Source organism: Haematobia irritans, chromosome 2 (assembly GCF_050003625.1).
Source record: "Haematobia irritans isolate KBUSLIRL chromosome 2, ASM5000362v1, whole genome shotgun sequence".
Taxonomy (NCBI): domain Eukaryota; kingdom Metazoa; phylum Arthropoda; class Insecta; order Diptera; family Muscidae; genus Haematobia; species Haematobia irritans.
This window is the reverse complement of record NC_134398.1, coordinates 145,917,747-145,941,405: the sequence shown is the minus strand read 5'-3', so window position 1 is coordinate 145,941,405 and position 23,659 is coordinate 145,917,747. Positions and strand designations below refer to the sequence as shown.

Sequence of the window (23,659 nt, the reverse complement as noted above, 5' to 3'; positions counted from 1 at the left end):
AAATAAAATTTTGACAAAATTTTCCATAGATATTAAATTTTTTCTATAGAAATGAAATTTTAACAACAATTTCAATAGAAGTTAAATTTTCATAAAATTTTCTATAGAAATGAAATTTTAACAACAATTTAAATAGAAATTAAATTTTCATAAAATTTTCTATAGAAATAAAATTTTGAACATTTTCTTATAGAAATAATAAATAATAATAGAATAATTTTAAAAAAGTATTCTATATAAATAAAATTTTGGCAACTGTCCTATAGAAATAACATTTGACAAAATCTTCTGTAGAAATAAAATTTTCCATAGAAATTAAATTTTGAGAAAATTTTCGATAGAAATAAGATTTTGACAAAATTTCCTATAGAAATGAAATTTTGACAAAATTTTCTATAGAAATGAAATGTTAACCAAATTTTCAATAGAAATAAATTTTGATAAAATTTTTGCAAAATTTTCTATAGAAATAAAATTTTTACAAAATTTTCTATAGGAAAAATTTTGACAAAATTTCTTATAGAAATAATAATTAATAATAGAATAATTATAACAAAAATTTCTATAGAAATAAAATTTTGATAAAAAATATAAATAAAATTTTGGCAAACTGTCCTACAGAAATAAAATTTTAACAAAATTTTCTGTAGAAATAAAATTTTCCATTGAAATTAAAACAAAATTTCCTATAGAAATTAAAATTTGACAAAATTTTCTATCGAGATGAAATTTTAACAAAATTTTCAATAGAAATTAAATTTTGATAAAATTTTCTATAGAAATAAAATGTTTGCAAAATTTTCTATTTTGACAAAATTTTCAGTAGAAATAAAATTTTGACAAAGTTTTCCATGGAAATTAAATTTTAAGAAAATTTTCGATAGAAATAACATTTTGACAAAATTTCCTATAGAAATAAAATTTTGATCTTATTTTCTATAGAAATAAAAATTTTACAAAATTTTCTATAGAAATGAAATTTGACAAAATTTTCTATCGAAATGAAATTTTAACAACATTTTCTATAGAAATAATATTTTCTTAAAATTTTCTATAGAAATTAAATTTAGATAAAATTTTCTATAGACATAAAATGTTCACAAACTTTTCTATAGAAATTAAATTTTGAGAAAATTTTCGATAGAAATAAGATTTTGACAAAATTTCCTATAAAAATTAAATTTTGACAAAATTTTATTTCTATAGAAAATTTTGTCAAAAATTTATGTCTATAGAAAATTTTGTCAAAATTTAATAAATAATTTTGTCAAAAGAAATAAAATTTTGACAAAAATTTTTATATTAAAAAAATGACAAACTGTCCTATAGAAATAAAATTTTGACAAAATTTTCAGTAGAAATAAAATTTTGACAAAGTTTTCCATAGAAATTAAATTTTAAGACAATTTTCGATAGAAATAACATTTTGTCAAAATTTCCTATAGAAATAAAATTTTGATCAAATTTTCTATAGAAATAAAATTTTGACAAAATTTTTTATATACAAAAAATTGGCAAACTGTCCTATAGAAATAAAATTTTGACAAAATTTTCAGTAGAAATTTAAATTTTGACAAAGTTTTCCATAGAAATTAAATTTTAAGACATAGAATATAGAAATAACATTTTGTCAAAATTTCCTATAGAAATAAAATTTTGATCAAATTTTCTATAGATATAAAAACTTCACAAAATTTTCTATACAAATGAAATGTTGACCAAATTTTCTATAGAAATGAAATTTTAACAACATTTTCAATAGAAATTAAATTTTGACAAAATTTTCTATAGACATAAAATTTTCACAAAATGTTCTATAGAAATAAAATTTTCACAAAATTTTCTATACACGTAGAAATTAAATGATGATATTTTTTTTATAGAAATACAATTTTGACAAAATGTTCTATAGAAATATAATTTTAAAAAAATTTTCTCAAAAAATAAAATGTTGACAAAATTTTACATAGGAATAAAAATTTCACAAAATTTTCTCTAGAAATGAAATTTTGACAAAGTTTTCCATAGAAATTAAATTTTAACACAATTTTGGATAGAAATAACATTTTGAAAAAATTTCCTATAGAAATAAAATTTTGATCAAATTTTCTATAGAAATAAAAATTTCACTAAATTTTCTATAGAAATGAAATTTTAACAAAATTTTCTATCGAAATGAAATTTTAACAACATTTTCTTAGAATTTTCTATAGAAATAAAATTTTGACAAAATTTGAAAAAAATTTTCTATAGAAATAAATTTTTGACAAAATTTTTGTATAGAAATAAAATTTTGAATCTTTTTTCTCACGTTTGATTAGAAATACGAAGAGACTTCTCGGCGACCCATATTATATATATCTCAAAATAATAACACAAATTTTATTTTTTCCTATGTACTACTCAAATGGAGACTGAAATTCGCATAACAAATGTTAAAAGGCATTTGTTTTGGAGGCATGGATTATCATTGGACTTGAATCTTGCGCATCTGAAACAACATAACTATGGCTTTTTGAATTACCCACAAATAAAAGCAAGAAAATAACAAACCATTTACACAAACCATTCGAATAACCAGAAAGAAATGGAAAATGGCTACATAAGATGATGATTGCAATAATACTGGGGTTTTGTTCCAGTGATGATTGCTTGGTGCTAGCCACATTGCACTCCATCCATATATGAGATATATGACTGATGTCAGTTGAAGTTTCTTGGGAATTGAGTCAAAAGCTTTAAGCAAAACCGAAATGTAATTTTAAATTTAGACCATTATTGATTTACCAGAGAAATTTTTCCAAAGCCAATCAAGCAATTTTTCAATCAAAAGATTGAATTTGTTATTTAAAAAAAATATTCAAATAGTTCGAAAATAAAAAATTAAAATATAAAACTAGCTAATTCCAAACACTAAGAATTTTAGAAAAAATCCTAAAAATAATTAAATAATAAAATTGTTAAAAATAATGTTTTAATAAAATTTGTTCATAAATATTTTTCCTTCTTCAAATTCTAATTAATGAAGACATCATCTACTTCAATGTAACCCGTTTTTCGTATGGCCTTAAGTCTTAGCACAAAAAGACTTTTACAAAAAAAACTACAGTAAAGACCACCTGTATATAAGCCAGAAAATAACAAAATTATCATCACTTACAACACAAATTCATAATCATCATCCTCACTAGTGGGTAGCAGCAAACACAAACACAAACCCAAACAAAAACTGGCTACATTCTTTTTCTTCACATGGTGTTTGCTAACAAAACTGCCGGTATACTGGCCAGGGTGGCAACAAATAATTGCACTTGGCATAGTGCTATGTTGCTGATGTTTCTGCTCGTATAGAACAATTTCTTGTATTCCGTTCAAATGGAATATTTAGTGGCTGCTCTTTTTGTTTTCTGTCTTAACCCTTCCTGCACTATTATTAAGGCCTATCAACCAAAAAAAAATTACTACATTTCTAAATATTTACCAATGTTGTGTCTTCTGTTTGCTATCACCCTTCGAGTTGCAAACAAAATTATTTTATCTCATTTAAGAGAAATATTAGTTGGCGAAGTTTGCAAACAGAAAAAAATAGCGCTAGTCTGGGAAAAAAATGTATTCAAAAAAGTTATGAAAATATTTGCAAATTTTTTATACCAAACATTTTGTTTTCGCGCCAATCATAAACATGATTATACATAATAAAATAAATTAAGAAAAAATACAAAAATAAAATTATATAAAATTTCTTCTGTTGTGCCATTAGTCTCATCAGTTTTGAGTAAATAGAGATATATAAAAAATAAATAAATAAATTATAAAAAATAAATAAAATTAAAAATAAAACACAATAAATAACAGTTCTTTTAAATAGTAATATTACTACACTTGCCAAAAGTTTTTAGTATTTACCCTATTTTTGTTAAAATCCCGTGTAAAAATTGTGGGATCCGATTAGATATGATTAAATCTCAAAATTGGCCAATTTAGATCTAAGCAGATATACCGAGATATGATGAGACAGAATTAGATATAATTATATATAATTCCACATATGACGAGATCTAACATCAGATCCAACTATATATAGGGATAGATCTAATCATATCTAAGACATTAGATCTAGGCCAATATTGAGATCTGATCAGATCTAATTTCATAGTAAATATGTATGATTAGATCTTACCATTTTTCGGATCTACTCACATCCAATTGTATCAATTTAGATCTCTCAATTTGTACTCGGGATATTAAGTTGACATCTGTGTTAGTTCTGGATTAAAACCACTATTTTTTGTTGATGCAATGGCATTTTCTAAATTTTCATAGGATAATTTATTTATTATAGGTGTTTACTATAATAAATAAAGTATCTTATGTAATATAATAATATAAGAAATAATAAAAATAAAAAAAATCAAATTAAAAAAAATGTCTTTATAATTATAATGCTTCCATTGGTCCATCAGTTTTGAATACATAAAAAATAAAATAAATACATAAATGAAAATAAAAATAAAATGAAATAAAATAAAATGAAATAAAATAAAAAAAACGAAAATGAAAATAACAAAAAAATTCATTATACACTTATAAATATATATTACCATTAGTGCTAAATAAAAATAAAACAAAAAGTAAATAAATCAAAATAAAAAAATAAAATAAAATAAATCAATATACCATTAATAAAACTAAATAAAATTTAAATTTCTTTATAAGTAATATTAAAGTTTTAAGTAAATAAAAATGAAATAAAAAATAAATAAAATAAAATAAAACAAAATAAAATAAAACAAAATAAAACAAAATAAAACAAAATAAATATACATTTTAAAATTGAAATATTACAATTTAAAACTGTAATATTACAATTGCTGCCATCAGTTTTTAGTATTCACCCTATTTTATTTTCGCCTGCGCGAGTTTTTTTTTTACCATATTAAAATGACATTTGTGTTAATTTTGGGTTACAGCCCCCTTTTTGGTTGGTACAATGACATTGAGAAAGACATGCGTGTTATGTTTTATTTTGGTCTGCCTATTTTTTTATGGCTATGAGGGTTTTTGCCTTTGGCTAGGCCACAATAGTGGTTCAATTTTTAGGGGTCATAACAAACTAAACCACAAAATATGGTTGAATGGTTAAATTTGCTAGCTATAATCCCTCTAGTAATGGCCGACATAATTGCAATTCAAAGGCATAGTATGAAGCGGGATTATTAGAATACCAAGAACAAATAGCAAATCAACAGAGGATTGAAGCAATTTCATTTATTTTCCTATGAGGAGTTATTTTTATGTTGTTAATTATATTATTATTTATTTTTTATTAATTTATTTATTATTATTATTTTATGTATTATTATTTTTATTAATTATACCCAGCGCCGCACTGTAGAACAGGGTATTATAAGTTAGTGCATATGTTTGCAACACCCCGAAGAAGACGAGATAGACACATGGTGTTTTTGGCAATAATGCTCAGGGTCGGTCCCTGCGACCGTCTGACTGTGAGCACATTTTGGTGACAGTTTAAGTCCAATTGCCTTCAAATTTGGCACAAGTTCCTGTTTTGGGTCAGAATAGCACTCTATTGATTTTGGAAGAAATCGGTTCAGATTTAGTTATAGCTCCCATATATATTTCGCCCGATATGGACTTATATGGCCCCCGAAGCCAGAGTTTTACTCTAATTTGCTTAAAATTTTGCACAAGAAGAACAAATAGTACTATAGTCAAGTGTGCCAAATTTTATTGAAATCGGTTCAGATTTAGATTTAGCTCCCATATATATCTTTCGCCCGATTTTCCGTCATATGCCCACATAGGTCAAAGTTGTAGTCCGATTTATGTGAAATTTTGCACAGGGAGTAGAATTAAAATACTAAATATGCATGCCAAATTTGGTTGAAATCGGTTCAGATTTCTATATAGCTTCCATATATATGTTTTTCCAATTTGGTCAAAAATGGCCAAAATACCCACATTTTCCTTATAAAATCGCACTGCTAAGTCGAAAACTTGTAAAAATTACTCAAATTTCCCTTTATTATTAGAAATATTAGAAATACATATCTATCGACCGATAAATCATAAATACACTTTTGCGGCGTTAGCCGACTTAAATTTTAAGTCTATAGATTATACATTTTGTTCAGATGGAGTCAGATTTAACTGTATGTATTTGGGACAAAAAACTTTATATATATATAGCACACAACACATTTGACGGATTTGACATAGTATCGAAAATGTGGATTTGCAAAGTGGTGCAGGGTATAATATAGTCGGCCCCGCCCGACTTTAGACTTTCCTTACTTGTTTTTTTTTGTTTAAAAACAAAAGTATAATCATATAAAGAACAGAAAACTAACATATTCGTACATAACTATGTATTTCATCAACAAAAGCATAATGAATTCAGTTTTTGTATAAAAATAAAAAAAAAACATTTTTATGATTATATTTAAGTTTTTATTTAAAAATAAAAATAAAGATCTTTAATATTTACGTATGTAATCGGGCAACGATTATCCACAATTTGATCATAAAAATTTTAACGAAATTTTCTATAGAAATGAAATTTTGCAAATATTTTTCCTAGAAATAAAAAATGTTCTATAGAAATAAATTTTTGAAAGAATGTTCTATAGAAAAAAAAATGTGCAAAAATTTTCTACAGATATAAAGTTTTGATAAAGTTTTCTATAGAAATAAAATTTTCACAAAATTTTCTTTAGAAATAAAATGTTCACAAAATTTTCAACAGAAATAAAATTTTGACAAAATTTTCCATGAAAATAAAATGTTGACAAAATTTTCTATGAAAATAAAAATGTGCAAAAATTGTCTACAGATATAAAGTTTTGAAAATGTTTTCTATATAAATAAAATTTCGACAACATTTTCTATGGAAATAAAATTTTGACAAAATTTACTTTGGAAATAAAATTTTCAAAAAATTTTGTATAGAAATAAAATTTTTACGAAATTGTCTATGAAAATAAAAATGTGCAAAAGTTTTCTACAGATATAAAATTTTGAGAAAGTTTTCTATAGAAATAAAAATTTGACAAAATTTTCTTTAGAAATAAAATTTTCACAAATTTTCTCTAGAAATAAAATTTTCACAAAATTTTCTATAGAAATAAAATTTGACAAATTTTCTATAGAAATAAAAATTTGACAAAATTTTCTGTGGAAATAAAATTTTGACAAAACTTTCTATGGAAATAAAATTTTGACAAAATTTTCTATGGAAATAAAATTTTGACAAAATTTTATACAGAAATAAAATTTTAACAAAATTTTCTATAGAAATAAAATTTTCACAAAATTTTCTATGGAAATATAATTTTGAAAAAATTTTCTATAAATTCAATATAAAACATTTCTCTGGAAAAACAAAAAAATTTTCTATAGAAATAAAATTTTGACAAAATTTTCTTTAGAAATAAAATTTTCTGTAGAAATAAAATGTTACAACATTTTCATTAAATTCAATATAAAACATTTCTCTTGAAAAAAAGTATTTCTATTTTATATTAAATACAACAATTTGATCAACAACTTCAAAATATTTTTTTTTAATTTGATAGATTTTTGGTAAAATTTTCTTAAAATTTTGGTGGATTATTTTTGGAACGAGTGGCAACCGTGATACTAATAATGTAGATGTAAATGAGCTATCTCTCTTTTTTCCTGGCTCTAAACTTCTAAACAAACTGCTACTATTCAAAATTTTTGAACGGAGCTAATATCGTCATTTTTGGGGAAAAAACCGCACATGCTATTATTTGAGTAAAAACTCGTCAAAATGCCGATAAATTGGCAGCCCTGATTGTAGGACTTATCATTGTACAACTCTCTTTGGAGCTTCTATGACAAGACTGTAAAGAGACCTATCTATTGAAAATCAGTTGAAATTGAAATAAATAAATAAATTTGTACAATTGCACTTATTTTACCACATGGTCAACAAAATCTACTCATTAACAATGTTATTAAAATAGGTATATCTAAAAATTATTTTTTTTTTTTTAATTTTTCTCAGATATATCCATAAAAATGACATAGATTTTTTATATAAAATGTATAAACAACATAATCTCTATTAAAATTGAGCGAAACCCCGTTTCAATATGGTATGATTCTTTTATTTTAACTCTCAATATTCCTGAATACTACTTTTTGTAATAATTTTTCGTTTTCTGTTAATTTGTTGTCGATATTTTTAACTCTGACATTTAAGAAACGCCTACTTTTATTGAAATACCATTGAGTGAGTGAAGACAAATCAAGGTAACGACTCTACAGTGAGGATAGATGGATGGATGGTACTTTGTACTGGCGTTGTAGATGAAGCTGAGTCCTTTTGTTCTTCGATTTTTTTTAACGCTAATGTATTCAATGATTTGATGAAATTCTTTTTAGATATTCTATTGAGATACCAAAATTATGTGAAAGCAATTCACATTCACAACAATAAAGAAAACACAACAAATTATGGGATTACACAGTGGTAAATACCGAGTTTTTTTTTTGGTTTGTGATGTTATTGGTTCGTTTTTTTTTTTTTTTTTTGAAGTTCTTAAGAAGTCATCAGTTAAAAAGAATTTCAATACCTACAATGAAAATATGACAAGTCATGGTGGCTATTTTCGGTCGGTTCGTTTGAGATGAAACCAAAGTGATCTGGTAAATGAGGTTTAAATAAAAGAGCCCAGGGGCATTGTTGAAACCTGATCAAATGGCGGCATATATTTGAAATTACATGAAGCAAAAATGCATCAAGGCTGTTTCTCATACAAATAGGCGTTAAATTTCAAATGATATGCAAGATTTCCAATTTTACAAATGAAAAAAAAAGGAGTTCACTGTGTTCTTCAATCATATTAAAAAGATTCTTTTTTTTTTTCGTAATATTAAAAAACTAATGTTTTTATCTGATGGCTATAATAACCAATTCTGTCTTACTTTTATTTCATTATCTTAAGCAATAAATAAATAAACATATTTTTTTTTTTGCTTACTACTTATATGTGGTAAGTAAAGGAGGAATTCCCTGTTTTCTTCAATCATATTTAAGGATTTTTTTAATATAAAAAAATGCTTTTGCTGATGGCCATAACAGTCAATGATTTCTTAGTTTTATATAACTTTATCTAAAACAATAAATTAATTTAAAAAAAATAAAAATATTTTCCTTATCACTTATATGGGGTAAATAAAGAAGGAATTTCCTGATTTCTTCTATCATATTTATTTTTAATATTAAAAAACTTATTAGCTGATGATCATACCATTACCTTTATTTTTATAAATTTTATCTGAAGCACTAAATAAATAAATAAATATATTTTACTTACCACTTATGTGCCCATTCTCATAGGGATATTCACCATTATCCAAGCGATGCTTTTTCAATTGCGGATGCTGTGATAGATGTGTAGGCGGTAGTGAGAGTCCAACTGGTCCACGTTTTGGCGGTCTACCCGGCCTAGAACTGCGGAATTGCAGAGAGTTACTGTTGGGTTAAATACATTTGAAGGATAAATGTGTGATAATTAGCAACGCAAATATTTGGATATTTTTAATGTCCACGTCAGTGTATGTGCAAAAGCATAAAAAAGGACTTTTTGTTTTAAAATTAACACATTATTATACATTTTCTTTTCTTTATAGATTATTATTTTTTTGTTTTGTTTAGAAATTCACATAATTTTCCTGTTTTTGTATAGAGAATTATGGAGAGTATGTAGAATTTGCGTTACTTTTAAAATTGGTGAGAAATTAATGATAACAAAAATAATAAAAAAATTTTAGAGCGTTTTTTTTTTGTGAGACGTTATATGGAAGCTTTGGGTGCCTTTCTTCCATGTAGAGGATCCTAAAATTTTATTTAAATTTCGCAGAATTTCGAAAGCTAACGAAAATGTCTATAGCCGATTAAACTTTATTTTAATTCATGAAAATTAGTTGATTTTAGTTCTGTTTCAATAAATCTGAGAACATTGTCCTGACTACACACAAAAAAATATCAATTAATTTGATTGTCAATACAATTAAAATTATGTTTAAATTTGACCTAACAACGTAATTTGTAAATACAATTACGATTTTAGTCACTGTAGCAACCAATTTTGTTATATCAACAAACATTTTGTTATATCAACAAAAAAATTGTTGAACTTAAAAAATTTCTGTTACAACAATTTATTGTTCGCTCAAAAATTATAATATTATTTTCTGTGTACAACGTTAGTTTGCTTAGATCGAAGGCATAAACAAAAAAAAAACAAAAAAAAAACAACCTTTTATACAACTATATTCGAAATTAGCAAAACATAGTTCAGATTTTTCCAAAATGAGTAAATTTTACTTAAATTGTTTTTATAAGTATCTAAAATGAGAAAATTCATTAAATTGTATTCATTTTGAACTCCATATAGCGCTAAAAATATATGTATAAACCCATCCTCAGCAAAAGACAAAAAACAAGCAAATTTTCCTTATTTTAAGTATATTTTGCTTACTTTAATGACATAAGCTAAAAATGATAAAGTTTTATACAAATGAAGAATTTTACGAAATTCGAAATATACTCTGTTTTCTAAAAGGAGTAAATTGTACATAAATCTTAAACCAGCTTAAACGGTATTTTAAACATTCCTTTAAAATATGAAATTTTCTTAAAGAACAAAATTAATTTTTTATGAAATTTCTTTAATTTGACAAAAATTGTATAAATTTAAAATTTTTTATTGAATTAAAATATCAATTAACTCAATTAACATTTTATTAAAATGAAAAAATAGTTCCCATTAAAAATATTATTGATTTTAAGTAATTTGTCTATATACATACTATTCATTGGTTTATTTAATTTTGATGCAAATTCAAACAAAAATCCAACTCTAATTATATCCGGAAAATTCATAAGAAAATATAAAATCTTGTAAAAATAGAAGAAAATTATTTTAACTAAAGGTGAGTATTAAGTTCGAGTTTAGCCGCTAAAATCGCTAAAGTGAAAACTAAATCAGAAAACAAGTATACACAGTAGTAAGTTCGGCCGGGCCGAATCTTAAATACCCACCACCATGAATCAAATATAATAGTTTCCTTTGAAAATTTCAGGGGGGTTTGATGACAGATTCCCAAGCAGATCAGTGCGCCTTCTATACCCTCAGTAAGTGAAATCGGTCTATACGGAGGCCTTACCAAATGGACCGATAAAACTAAATCATATACACTTTGTTATGGGTCTAAAATGCCAATATATTTTCAATTTGTGGCAAATCGGATAAAAACTAAAATTTTATAGAAACTCTTGGAGTTAAATCGGGAGTTCGGTGAAATGGGGGCTATAACAAAACATGGAAGGATACAAACTACGGATTCTAGAAGCTCAAGAAGTAAATCTTGAGATCGGTCTATATGGCGGCTATATCAAAACATGGTCCGATAATCACCATTTTCGGCACATCTCTTTATTTTCCTAGAATACCTCTACATTTCTAATTTCAGGCAAATTGGATAAAAACTACGGATTCTAGAAGCCCAAGAAGTAAAATCGGGAGATCGGCCTATATGGGGGCTATATCAAAACATCGACCGATAATCACCATTTTCGGCACACCTCCTTAAGGTCCTAGAATACTTCTAGATTTTCGGTTTGAGGCAAATTGGGTAAAAATTACGGATTCTAGAAGACCAAGAAGTAAACTAGGGAGATCGGTCTATATGGTGGCTATATCAAAACATGGACCGACACACCCCATTTTCGGCACACCTCTTTATGGTCCTACAATACCTCTAGATTCCAATTTCAGGCAAATCGGATACACTTTCTAGACGCCCAAGAAGCAAAATCGAGAAATCGGTCCATATGGGGGCTATATCAAAACATGGACCGATAGGCACCAATTTCGGTACACTTTTTAATGGTCCTAAAATACCTCTAGATTTCCAATTTCAGGCAAATTGGATAAAAACTACAGTTTTTATACGGGGATGTATGCCTATATCGTCTTAGAATTTCTCCCTGATAAGGAATATATATACTGTACATAGTCGGAAATCGATATTTCGATGTGTTACAAACTTATTATACCCCCGTCACCATTCTATGGTGGTGGGTATAAAAAAGGCATAAAATTATACATATTTGTTGCAAATTTTATTATAACTTGATGGGGAATAGCCCAACGCAAATTTTCACAAAGTTTGTATTCCTTAAAGTGAATTATAAAAGAAAAGTAATCGTGAAAAAATGACGATTTTAACGGCTAAACTCGAAATTGAAGAAAAAATAATTAGAAATAAATTCAAAAATAATACAATAAATAATTAATTGCCGCAATTAAAAAAATAATTAAATTTGTGGACCAAAATCAATGCTGTTTTTAATTGGACCGTTTATTTATATATTGAAATTGCCGAAGAAATCAATTAATTTTCTATTCAAGTCTATTTATTTCTTATTAAGTCTGTGATTTATACTGTCACTTTCGAGTTAAAAAAAAATTTCTTTAAAAAATTAAATGGATAAATACATTTTGTGATTGAATTATAAAACAACTCTGGGTAGCCGCCGTGGTGCAATGGTTTGCATGCCCGCCTTGCATATACAAGGTCGTGGGTTCGATTCCTGCTTCGACCGAACACCAAAAAGTTTTTCAACGGTGGATTATCCCACCTCAGTAATACTGGTGACATTTCTGAGGGTTTCAAAACTTCTCTAAGTGGTTTCACTGCAATGTGGAACACCGTTCGGACTCGGCTATAAAAAGGAGGTTCTTTTATCATTGAGCTTAACATGGAATCGGGCAGCACTCAGTGATAAGAGAGAAGTTCACCAATGTGGTATCACAATGGACTGAATAGTCTAAGTGAGCCTGATACATCGGACTGCCACCTAACCTAACCTAAATCTTGGTAACCCAACCTAACATAGGTCTAGGCTTTATGATCTAAAATTTTCTTCAGAAAAATAACATGTTCGAGAATAGTCATAAAGTTTGCCCATTTTCTGTTTGTCCCCTTTGTGGATTCTGTATTCATGGAATTTATAACCTATTACAAATATATCTGCCTCTTTTGAATAACAAAAAAAAAAAATATTTTTTTTTGCAATTAGTCATTGCTCATGGTTCATTCACTTGCACTTTCATTACATTTTCATTTTCATTTGTTTATTTCTCTTCTACAAACATTAAACCTATGATAATTACAAACCAACTACGTAAATGCCTTAGAGTATGACTGAAAACAAAAAATCTAATGTTTAAATATTAATATTAAAAATAATTTCATCTCTACATTATCTCAAGAAAAATAAATAAAATGCTTGACATGTAATTGTGCGTAAATTTTTTATCACAAAATCTACAGACAATAATAAGGAGGCATTTGTAACAAATTTTACCATATGAAATGTTGTTGTTATTTGTTAAATAAATACCTGTTTTCTCATTTAAAAAAGTAAGTAAAGTGAAAATATTTATTTAAAAATGGTACCAAGAGGGGAATAGGCAGTACTATATAACATAAAGATTAATATCCTCTGGAAAAAAATATATAAATATTTAAATTAAACAAAAAAACACAACACAACCTACAATCAGACAATTCTCAAATGCATAAACATATTTTTCGAGCAAGAGAAGAATAAAATCAGGTTTTTCAAATATTTGGTACATGACAATTTGCAAATATGTCATACAATGAGTTGTGAATATTTTGCTCGATTTGTTTCTTGGTTTTCTGTTTTTGTGTGACAACAATGTATAATTCTTTTGTCACCATCATCCCATCATCTAGTGATTCAAGATGAAAGTTGAATATCCTTACACTTCATGCATTGCATTTTAGTGACAGTTGATGTGAAGTTGTTGCAAAGATTTCTGCAATGGTTAAAGAGGTCAAGCTGATATATGTTATCAACCAATCTTATCGTTTCATTTTTAATTTTTAATTAAAAATACACACAAAAATAATAAATAATTTCTTTTTAATTTTTTTTTTTGCGATTTTAGAAAAGTTTAACATTTTTGTCTAAAACAAATATATCATAATTTTGTTTTGTCTTAATACAATGTATTGGAGTTATTATGGCTCGAGTGTATAAGTTCAATATCCTAACATTGTGGTTGAATTAGAGTTAACACGATTTTTGGAATACCAAGGTGATATTTTTTTTATCACAATTGCTTATCATAGATTTTAAAGCATATGCGTTAGATTACAAACGCCTTAGAACAATGGGTTGATAAAATGGACGGTATGACAATTGACATAGAATCGAGTTTCTTTTTTTTTTTTGCAACTATTATCAAAAAAAAATTTTTTTTTCCAATTGGCCAAATGTTTGTGATATCTTGTTTTCTTTGTAGTACAAAATAAAAATTTAAAAATTTTTCTTCGTTAAAAAAAGAGAAAAAATTAAAAGTTCACACTGTGTTTTCTAAAAAGAAAACAAAACATAATCTAAAATAAAAATAAATAACATTTAGTAGAAGTATTATTAAATATTATTTCCGGAAATGCAATCACGATAGCTTTTCTTGGCACATACTATATTTAAATAATATGTTTTTACATAACATAGAGGAACAAAATTTAACTTTTTTGTGTTGATTTTAAATTTATAGTAAATTTGTTGTAATTTTAGGTCGCTGAATCCAAATCTGCACTTGGAATAACTTGAAAATGGTTCAACATATTAAATTAAAAAAATATCAGCAAATCTCTAACAATATTTTCTTTAAGCTATGTTTACATTGTTTTCCAAACAGTTTTAGAGATATCGTTCAAGTTTTGAAAAAAAATGGAAATCTTTAACAAAAAAAAAATTTTTTTGTTCTATCAAAAATCCTAAAAAATCAAAATGGGTTAAATATATTTCGAATAAAATGAGCTTTATTTCATTACAATCGGTGCACAATTTTTGTTTAATTTGTACGAAAATCGATTTATAACAATTCAGTAAATCGTGAACAAAATCAAAAGTTGAAATAAATCTCATTTTATTCGAAATATATTTAAATAACTTTTTCATGACCAAAACTGTGATATTTGTCCCATTTTGAGTTTTTAGGAATTTTTATAGGACAAAATTTTTTTTGAAATTCTGAGTCGATCTGAGCATGTCCGTGGGTCCGTCCGTCCGTCTGTTGAAATCACGCTGACTTCCGAACGAAACAAGCTATCGACTTGAAACTTGGCACAAGTAGTTGTTATCGATGTAGGTCAGATGGTATTGAAAATGGGCCATATCGGTCCACTTTTACGTATAGCCCCCATATAAAGGGACCCTCAGATTTGGCTTGTGGAGCCTCTAACAGAAGCATATTTCATCCGATCTGGCTGAAATTTGGTATATGGTGTTGGTATATGGTCTCTAAACACCATGCAAAAATTGGTCCACATCGGTCCATAATTATATATAGCCCCCATATAAACCGATCCCCAGATTTGGCTTGCGGAGCCTAAAAGAGAAGCAAATGTCATCCGATCCGGCTGAAATTTGGTACACGGTGTTAGTATATGGTCTCTAACAATCATGCAAAAATTGGTCCATATCGGTCCATAATTATATATAGCCCCCATATAAACGGACCCCCAAATTAGGCTTGCGAGGCCTCTAAGAGAAGCAAATTTCATCCGATCCGGCTGAAATTTGGTACATAATGTTGGTATATGGTCTCTAACAACCATGCAAAAATTGGTCCATATCGGTCCATAATTATATATAGCTCCCATATTAACCGATCTCCCGATTGGGCTTGCGGAGCCTCTAAGAGAAGCAAATTTCATCCGATCCGGCTGAAATTTGGTACATGGTGTTAGTATATGGTCTCTAACAACCATGCAAAATCAATGCTGTTTTTAATTGGACCGTTTATTTATATATTGAAATTGCCGAAGAAATCAATTAATTTTCTATTCAAGTCTATTTATTTCTTATTAATTCTGTGATTTATACTGTCACTTTCGAGTTTAAAAAAATTTCTTTAAAAAATTAAATGGATCAATAAATTTTGTGATTGAATTATAAAACAACTCTGGGTAGCCGCCGTGGTGCAATGGTTAGCATGCCCGCCTTGCATATACAAGGTCGTGGGTTCGATTCCTGCTTCGACCGAACACCAAAAAGTTTTTCAACGGTGGATTATCCCACCTCAGTAATACTGGTGACATTTCTGAGGGTTTCAAAACTTCTCTAAGTGGTTTCACTGCAATGTGGAACACCGTTCGGACTCGGCTATAAAAAGGAGGTTCTTTTATCATTGAGCTTAACATGGAATCGGGCAGCACTCAGTGATAAGAGAGAAGTTCACCAATGTGGTATCACAATGGACTGAATAGTCTAAGTGAGCCTGATACATCGGACTGCCACCTAACCTAACCTAAATCTTGGTAACCCAACCTAACATAGGTCTAGGCTTTATGATCTAAAATTTTCTTCAGAAAAATAACATGTTCGAGAATAGTCATAAAGTTTGCCCATTTTCTGTTTGTCCCCTTTGTGGATTCTGTATTCATGGAATTTATAACCTATTACAAATATATCTGCCTCTTTTGAATAACAAAAAAAAAATATTTTTTTTTGCAATTAGTCATTGCTCATGGTTCATTCACTTGCACTTTCATTACATTTTCATTTTCATTTGTTTATTTCTCTTCTACAAACATTAAACCTATGATAATTACAAACCAACTACGTAAATGCCTTAGAGTATGACTGAAAACAAAAAATCTAATGTTTAAATATTAATATTAAAAATAATTTCATCTCTACATTATCTCAAGAAAAATAAATAAAATGCTTGACATGTAATTGTGCGTAAATTTTTTATCACAAAATCTACAGACAATAATAAGGAGGCATTTGTAACAAATTTTACCATATGAAATGTTGTTGTTATTTGTTAAATAAATACCTGTTTTCTCATTTAAAAAAGTAAGTAAAGTGAAAATATTTATTTAAAAATGGTACCGAGAGGGGAATAGGCAGTACTATATAACATAAAGATTAATATCCTCTGGAAAAAAATATATAAATATTTAAATTAAACAAAAAAACACAACACAACCTACAATCAGACAATTCTCAAATGCATAAACATATTTTTCGAGCAAGAGAAGAATAAAATCAGGTTTTTCAAATATTTGGTACATGACAATTTGCAAATATGTCACACAATGAGTTGTGAATATTTTGCTCGATTTGTTTCTTGGTTTACTGTTTTTGTGTGACAACAATGTATAATTCTTTTGTCACCATCATCCCATCATCTAGTGATTCAAGATGAGAGTTGAATATCCTTACACTTAATGCATTGCATTTTAGTGACAGTTGATGTGAAATTGTTGCAAAGATTTCTGCAATGGTTAAAGAGGTCAAGCTGATATATGTTATCAACCAATCTTATCGTTTCATTTTTAATTTTTAATTAAAAATACACACAAAAATAATAAATAATTTCTTTTTAATTTTTTTTTTGCGATTTTAGAAAAGTTTAACATTTTTGTCTAAAACAAATATATCATAATTTTGTTTTGTCTTAATACAATGTATTGGAGTTATTATGGCTCGAGTGTATAAGTTCAATATCCTAACATTGTGGTTGAATTAGAGTTAACACGATTTTTGGAATACCAAGGTGATATTTTTTTTATCACAATTGCTTATCATAGATTTTAAAGCATATGCGTTAGATTACAAACGCCTTAGAACAATGGGTTGATAAAATGGACGGTATGACAATTGACATAGAATCGAGTTTTTTTTTTTTTGCAAATATTATCAAAAAAAATTCAATTGGACAAATGTTTGTGATATTTTGTTTTCTTTGTAGTACAAAATAAAAATTTAAAAATTTTTCTGCATTAAAAAAGAGAAAAAATTAAAAGTTCACACTGTGTTTTTAAGGAAAAAGGAACATTTGTGTTAAAAAGAAAACAAAACATAATCTAAAATAAAAATAAATAACATTTAGTAGAAGTATTATTAAATATTATTTCCGGAAATGCAATCACGATAGCTTTTCTTGGCACATACTATATTTAAATAATATGTTTTTACATAACATAGGGGAACAAAATTGAACTTTTTTGTGTTGATTTTAAATTTATAGTAAATTTGTAGTAATTTTAGGTCGCTGAATCCAAATCTGCACTTGGAATAACTTGAAAATGGTTCAACATATTAAATTAAAAAAATATCAGCAAATCTCTAACAATATTTTCTTTAAGCTATGTTTACATTGTTTTCCAAGCAGTTTTAGAGATATCGTTCAAGTTTTGAAAAAAAATGGAAATCTTTAACAAAAAAAAATTTTTTTGTTCTATCAAAAATCCTAAAAAATCAAAAGGGGTTAAATATATTTCGAATAAAATGAGCTTTATTTCATTACAATCGGTGCACAATTTTTGTTTAATTTGTACGAAAATCGATTTATAACAATTCAGTAAATCGTGAACAAAATCAAAAGTTGAAATAAATCTCATTTTATTCGAAATATATTTAAATAACTTTTTCATGACCAAAACTGTGATATTTGTCCCATTTTGAGTTTTTAGGAATTTTTATAGGACAAAATTTTTTTTGAAATTCTGAGTCGATCTGAGCATGTCCGTGGGTCCGTCCGTCCGTCTGTTGAAATCACGCTGACTTCCGAACGAAACAAGCTATCGACTTGAAACTTGGCACAAGTAGTTGTTATCGATGTAGGTCAGATGGTATTGAAAATGGGCCATATCGGTCCACTTTTACGTATAGCCCCCATATAAAGGGACCCTCAGATTTGGCTTGTGGAGCCTCTAACAGAAGCATATTTCATCCGATCTGGCTGAAATTTGGTATATGGTGTTGGTATATGGTCTCTAAACACCATGCAAAAATTGGTCCACATCGGTCCATAATTATATATAGCCCCCATATAAACCGATCCCCAGATTTGGCTTGCGGAGCCTAAAAGAGAAGCAAATGTCATCCGATCCGGCTGAAATTTGGTACACGGTGTTAGTATATGGTCTCTAACAATCATGCAAAAATTGGTCCATATCGGTCCATAATTATATATAGCCCCCATATAAACGGACCCCCAAATTAGGCTTGCGAGGCCTCTAAGAGAAGCAAATTTCATCCGATCCGGCTGAAATTTGGTACATAATGTTGGTATATGGTCTCTAACAACCATGCAAAAATTGGTCCATATCGGTCCATAATTATATATAGCTCCCATATTAACCGATCTCCCGATTGGGCTTGCGGAGCCTCTAAGAGAAGCAAATTTCATCCGATCCGGCTGAAATTTGGTACATGGTGTTAGTATATGGTCTCTAACAACCATGCAAAAATTGGTCCATATCGGTCCATAATTATATATAGCCCCCATATAAACCGATCACCAGATTTGACCTCCGGAGCCTCTTAGAAGACCAAAATTCATCTGATTCAGTTGAAATTTGGTACGTGATGTTACGTGATGTTATAGACCGATCCCCAGATTTGACCTCCGGAGCACCTTGGAAAAGCAAAATTCTTCCCATTCGGTTGAAATTTGGTACGTGATGTTAGTATAGGGTATCCAACAACCATGCAGGAATTGGTTCCTATCAGTCCATAATAATATATAGCTCCCAAATAAACCGATCCCCAGATTTGACTTCCGGTGCCTTTTGGAGAAGCAAAATTCATCCGATCTGGTTGAAATTTGGTACGTGGTGGTAGCATATGATATTTAACAACTATGTGAGTTGAAATTTGTGGATGAGTCTTTCGTAGAAGTTTCTACGCAATCCATGGTGGAGGGTATATAAGATTCGGCCTGGCCGAACTTACGGCCGTATATACTTGTTTTATTTAATATGGTGAACCGTTTTCAAAATATTCCAATATATGTAGCGGAAGTGTCTTAATTTTGAACATAACGGATATCTCGAAAAGTCGAGCTGATAGAATAAAAACCAAGTGCAAATTTGGATTCAGTGTCTCAAATAACCTTAAAAAAAACAATATTAAGTTCTTAATCACTGTTCCCCTCTGTAATTTATTCTACTATTTTATATTATATCAGATTTTGGTATTTATAACATAATTTATGGTAGGTTCATTCATATTTTTATAATAGAACAATTTATTTCAAGTAAAAATAAAGCACAAAATATTTTTGTAGTTATTATTTTTTATATCTAGTTATTATTTTTTATATAATTTAATGTTTTTTTGGCAAAAAAATTCAAAAATTATTTTTAACATGTATTTTCATCAATCACAATTTCAAATAATTTCTGAAATGCCAAAAAAAATTTTTTATCAAAATTTTCATCAAAATTTAATGTTTTGACATTAAAGCAAAACATTCGAATTATAACGAATTGCTAAATTTGTGTTTGGTGTTTGAAGTATTTTTTGACTAGACCACCATCATAATTCATTTGAATAGGCAATAGCAACCAACTACGACAATCCATAGAAAGACAAACAAATACAAAATCGATAACAAATTTATGGTTACAAAAAAAAAAAAACAAAATACAAGTAGCTTTGGTAGCCATAAAAATAATGTTTATATATATTTAAAAATGTAATTAAATGCCCAAAGGCATTGTGCAATTACTATTATAATAAACGCTCTCACCAAATACCCAGTCACAGTCACCTTAAACAGAAGCTCTCTAATAGGTTTAGATTATACTGCAATACAGTTGTTAGTTCTACACCTAAAGAAATAATATTGTGTTTAAGCTATTTAATGGCGGCAGGCATAAGAAGGAGGTACTAGAAAGCAATTGGGTCGTTTTTTTTTATTTTATTTTATTGTAGTCTATTAAGCATCTAAGGGGAGGAGTTAATAGTTTTAAATTATGCAAATTGTCGCTGTGGTTGTTATGTATTTGTATTAGGAATAGGAAATGTATAAAAAAATATAATAAAAAATTTTAAAAAATACTATATATTATTTTATTTTTTTATATATATAGTATATAAAAATATAACATAAAAAATTGTTCATACTACAAAAACAAATTAATTTGAAAAAAAAATACAAAACACGTCAATCTTTTCTTGGTTATAGCATAAAAGAAATAGTCCTGCAGACACAAATTCGTAGGATTCAATGAAGACATTCAAAGACTGAGTTACTATACAATAAAAAATACAAGTAATAACGTGAATCCGAGTTACATTCCAGTTGTCAACATTAAGTATTGATCATGGTCTAAACGTACATATTACGATAATATTACGGATAATGGCACTGGGCCTCTGGCATGTTACTACAACCATTCTTTTGTACTCCTTAGAAGAAGAAGTAAATAAAAATAAAGAAAGAAAGAAATAAGAAGTAGTTGCAAACAACGATAATGTTGACAGCTGAGAGGATATTAACTGATATGGCAATGGTATACAAATAAATACTGCATTGAAAAAAGTCTTGAGATTTTAGAAAATAGTTCATCAAATGACGCCTTTGCGTATCTCAGACGAACTTAGTAAGTCATGAAATGGAGAACTTCTCTCTGATCAATGAGTGTTGCAAGTGTTCAATCAAAATAATGTTATTCTTACTATTATAAATTATATAATAAAATTTTTGGGAATAAATAGAACTATATTTTCAAGACAACAAATATTTTTTTGATTAAAAGAAAAAACCCAACAATAAAAAAACAAAACGAATGAAAAAAACAGATATATACGGCCGTAAGTTCGGCCAGGACGAATCTTATGTTCCCTCCACCATGGATTGCATAGAAACTTCTACTAAAGACTGTCATCCACAATCGAATTACATGGGTTGCGGTAACACATGCCGATGGCAAGGTATCTTAAATCTTCTTAGCTCCGTGTTCTCAATTGTAAGTTAGTCCATACGGGGTATATATTAAACAAAAAAGGCCGATTAAATACGTAAATAATTCAGTTTGACAAAATTTGCTATGGAAATAAAATTTTGATAAAATTTTCTATAGATATAAAATTTGGACAAAATTTTCTATAGAAATAAAATTTTGACAAAATTTTCTATAGAAATAAAATCTTGACAAAATTTTGTATAGTAATAAAATTTTGGTAGATTATTTTTGGGAATCGGCTATATATAACTATAGACCGATATGTACCAGTGTACCAAATTTCACGACGTATCAAATTTTAACCGGATCAGATGAATTTTGCTCTTCCAAGGGGCTCCGGAGGTCAAATCTGGGGATCGGTTTATATGGGGGCTACATATAATTATGCACCGATATGGTATATGGTATCTGACAACCTGCATGGTTGTCAGATACCATATACTGACACCACGTACCAAATTTCAACCGAATCGGATAAAATTTGCTTCTGTTAGTGGCTCCGCAAGCCAAATCGGGGGATCGGTTTATATGGGGGCTATATATAATTATAGACCGATTTGGACCAATTTTTGCATGGTTGTGAGAGACCATATAGTAACACCATGTACCAAATTTCAACCGGACTGGATAAATTTTGCTCCTCCAAGAGGCTCCGCAAGCCAAATCTGAGCGTCGGTTTATATGGGGGCTATACGTAAAAGTGGTCCGATATGGCCCATTTGCAATACCATCCGACCTACATCAATAACAACTACTTGTGCCAAGTTTTAAGTCGATAGCTTGTTTCATTCGGAAGTTAGCGTGATTTCAACAGACGGACATGTTTAGATCGACTCAGAATTTCACTTTATGGGGTCTTAGAGCAATATTTCGATGTGTTACAAACGGAATGACAAAGTTAATATACCCCCCATCGTATGGTGGAGGGTATAAAAAAAATATTTTTTAGCTAAATATATATTGATATGTCATAAAAAAGTTTAATCAACCTTATGTATTAAAATTATTGTGGATAAATATAAAACTATTTTCAAAGCAAAAAATATTTTTTTATCAAATATCTTTATTAGTCCGGAAAAAACAAATGTTTTTATAACAAAAATAAGCGGTTTTATAACCAAAATTTTATTTTTACTTTTATAAATTATTGGGGATAAATAAAAAAAAAATATTTTCAAGAAAAAAACCTATATTTTAGTCAAATATATTTATTTGTCAAAGAAATTCAAAAATTTTCTTAATTACTATTATAAATTATATATTAAAATTGTATTCAAGAAAAAAATAGTTTTTTTTTTTGTCAGGCAAAAACAAATTTGTTTATGACTTAAATGTTTTTACCACCAAAATTTGAATCTTACTCTTATAAATTATATATTAAAATTATTATGGATAAATAGAAAAATATTTTAATGACCAACAATTTTTTATGGATAAATAGAAAAATATTTCCAAGACCAAACAATATTTTTTAGCTAAATATATTTATTTGTCGTAATATAAAATGTGTATGGCAAAAAAAAAAATACTTTTAACATCAATATGTTATTCTTACTATTACAACCCAGCAAAAAAATGGAAGTTCTTCTAAAGGAACAACTTTAAAAGCACTTCCAAAAATGCCCTCCTAAAGATGTTCTTTAGTTTAACTACAGAGGAAGTTCTTTTAAAGCAATTTTTTATAACTCGACTTTTTTATATTTTTAATGGGTAGTTTTAACTTTTTTTGTTTCAAATAAGTTAAAAACTGAGTAAGAGTTAATAAAATGGTACAAAATTATTTGTCGAAAAA

At 27.6% G+C, this 23,659-nt stretch overlaps 1 protein-coding gene across 5 annotated transcripts in view; it reads right to left on the bottom strand.

Annotated features, from left to right (window-relative positions):
• dac (dachshund family transcription factor) overlaps window positions 1-23,659 on the bottom strand; it is an 85,840-nt gene that overhangs the window by 25,175 nt on the left and 37,006 nt on the right. For 3 of the 5 annotated variants that reach the window (XM_075296508.1, XM_075296507.1, XM_075296503.1), the window contains exon 4: window positions 9,366-9,523. In XM_075296508.1, coding sequence (XP_075152623.1) covers window positions 9,366-9,523 — 158 coding nt within the window. The remainder of the gene's footprint in view (window positions 1-9,365; window positions 9,524-23,659) is intronic. The other 2 variants (XM_075296505.1, XM_075296506.1) reach the window with 2 other exon arrangements.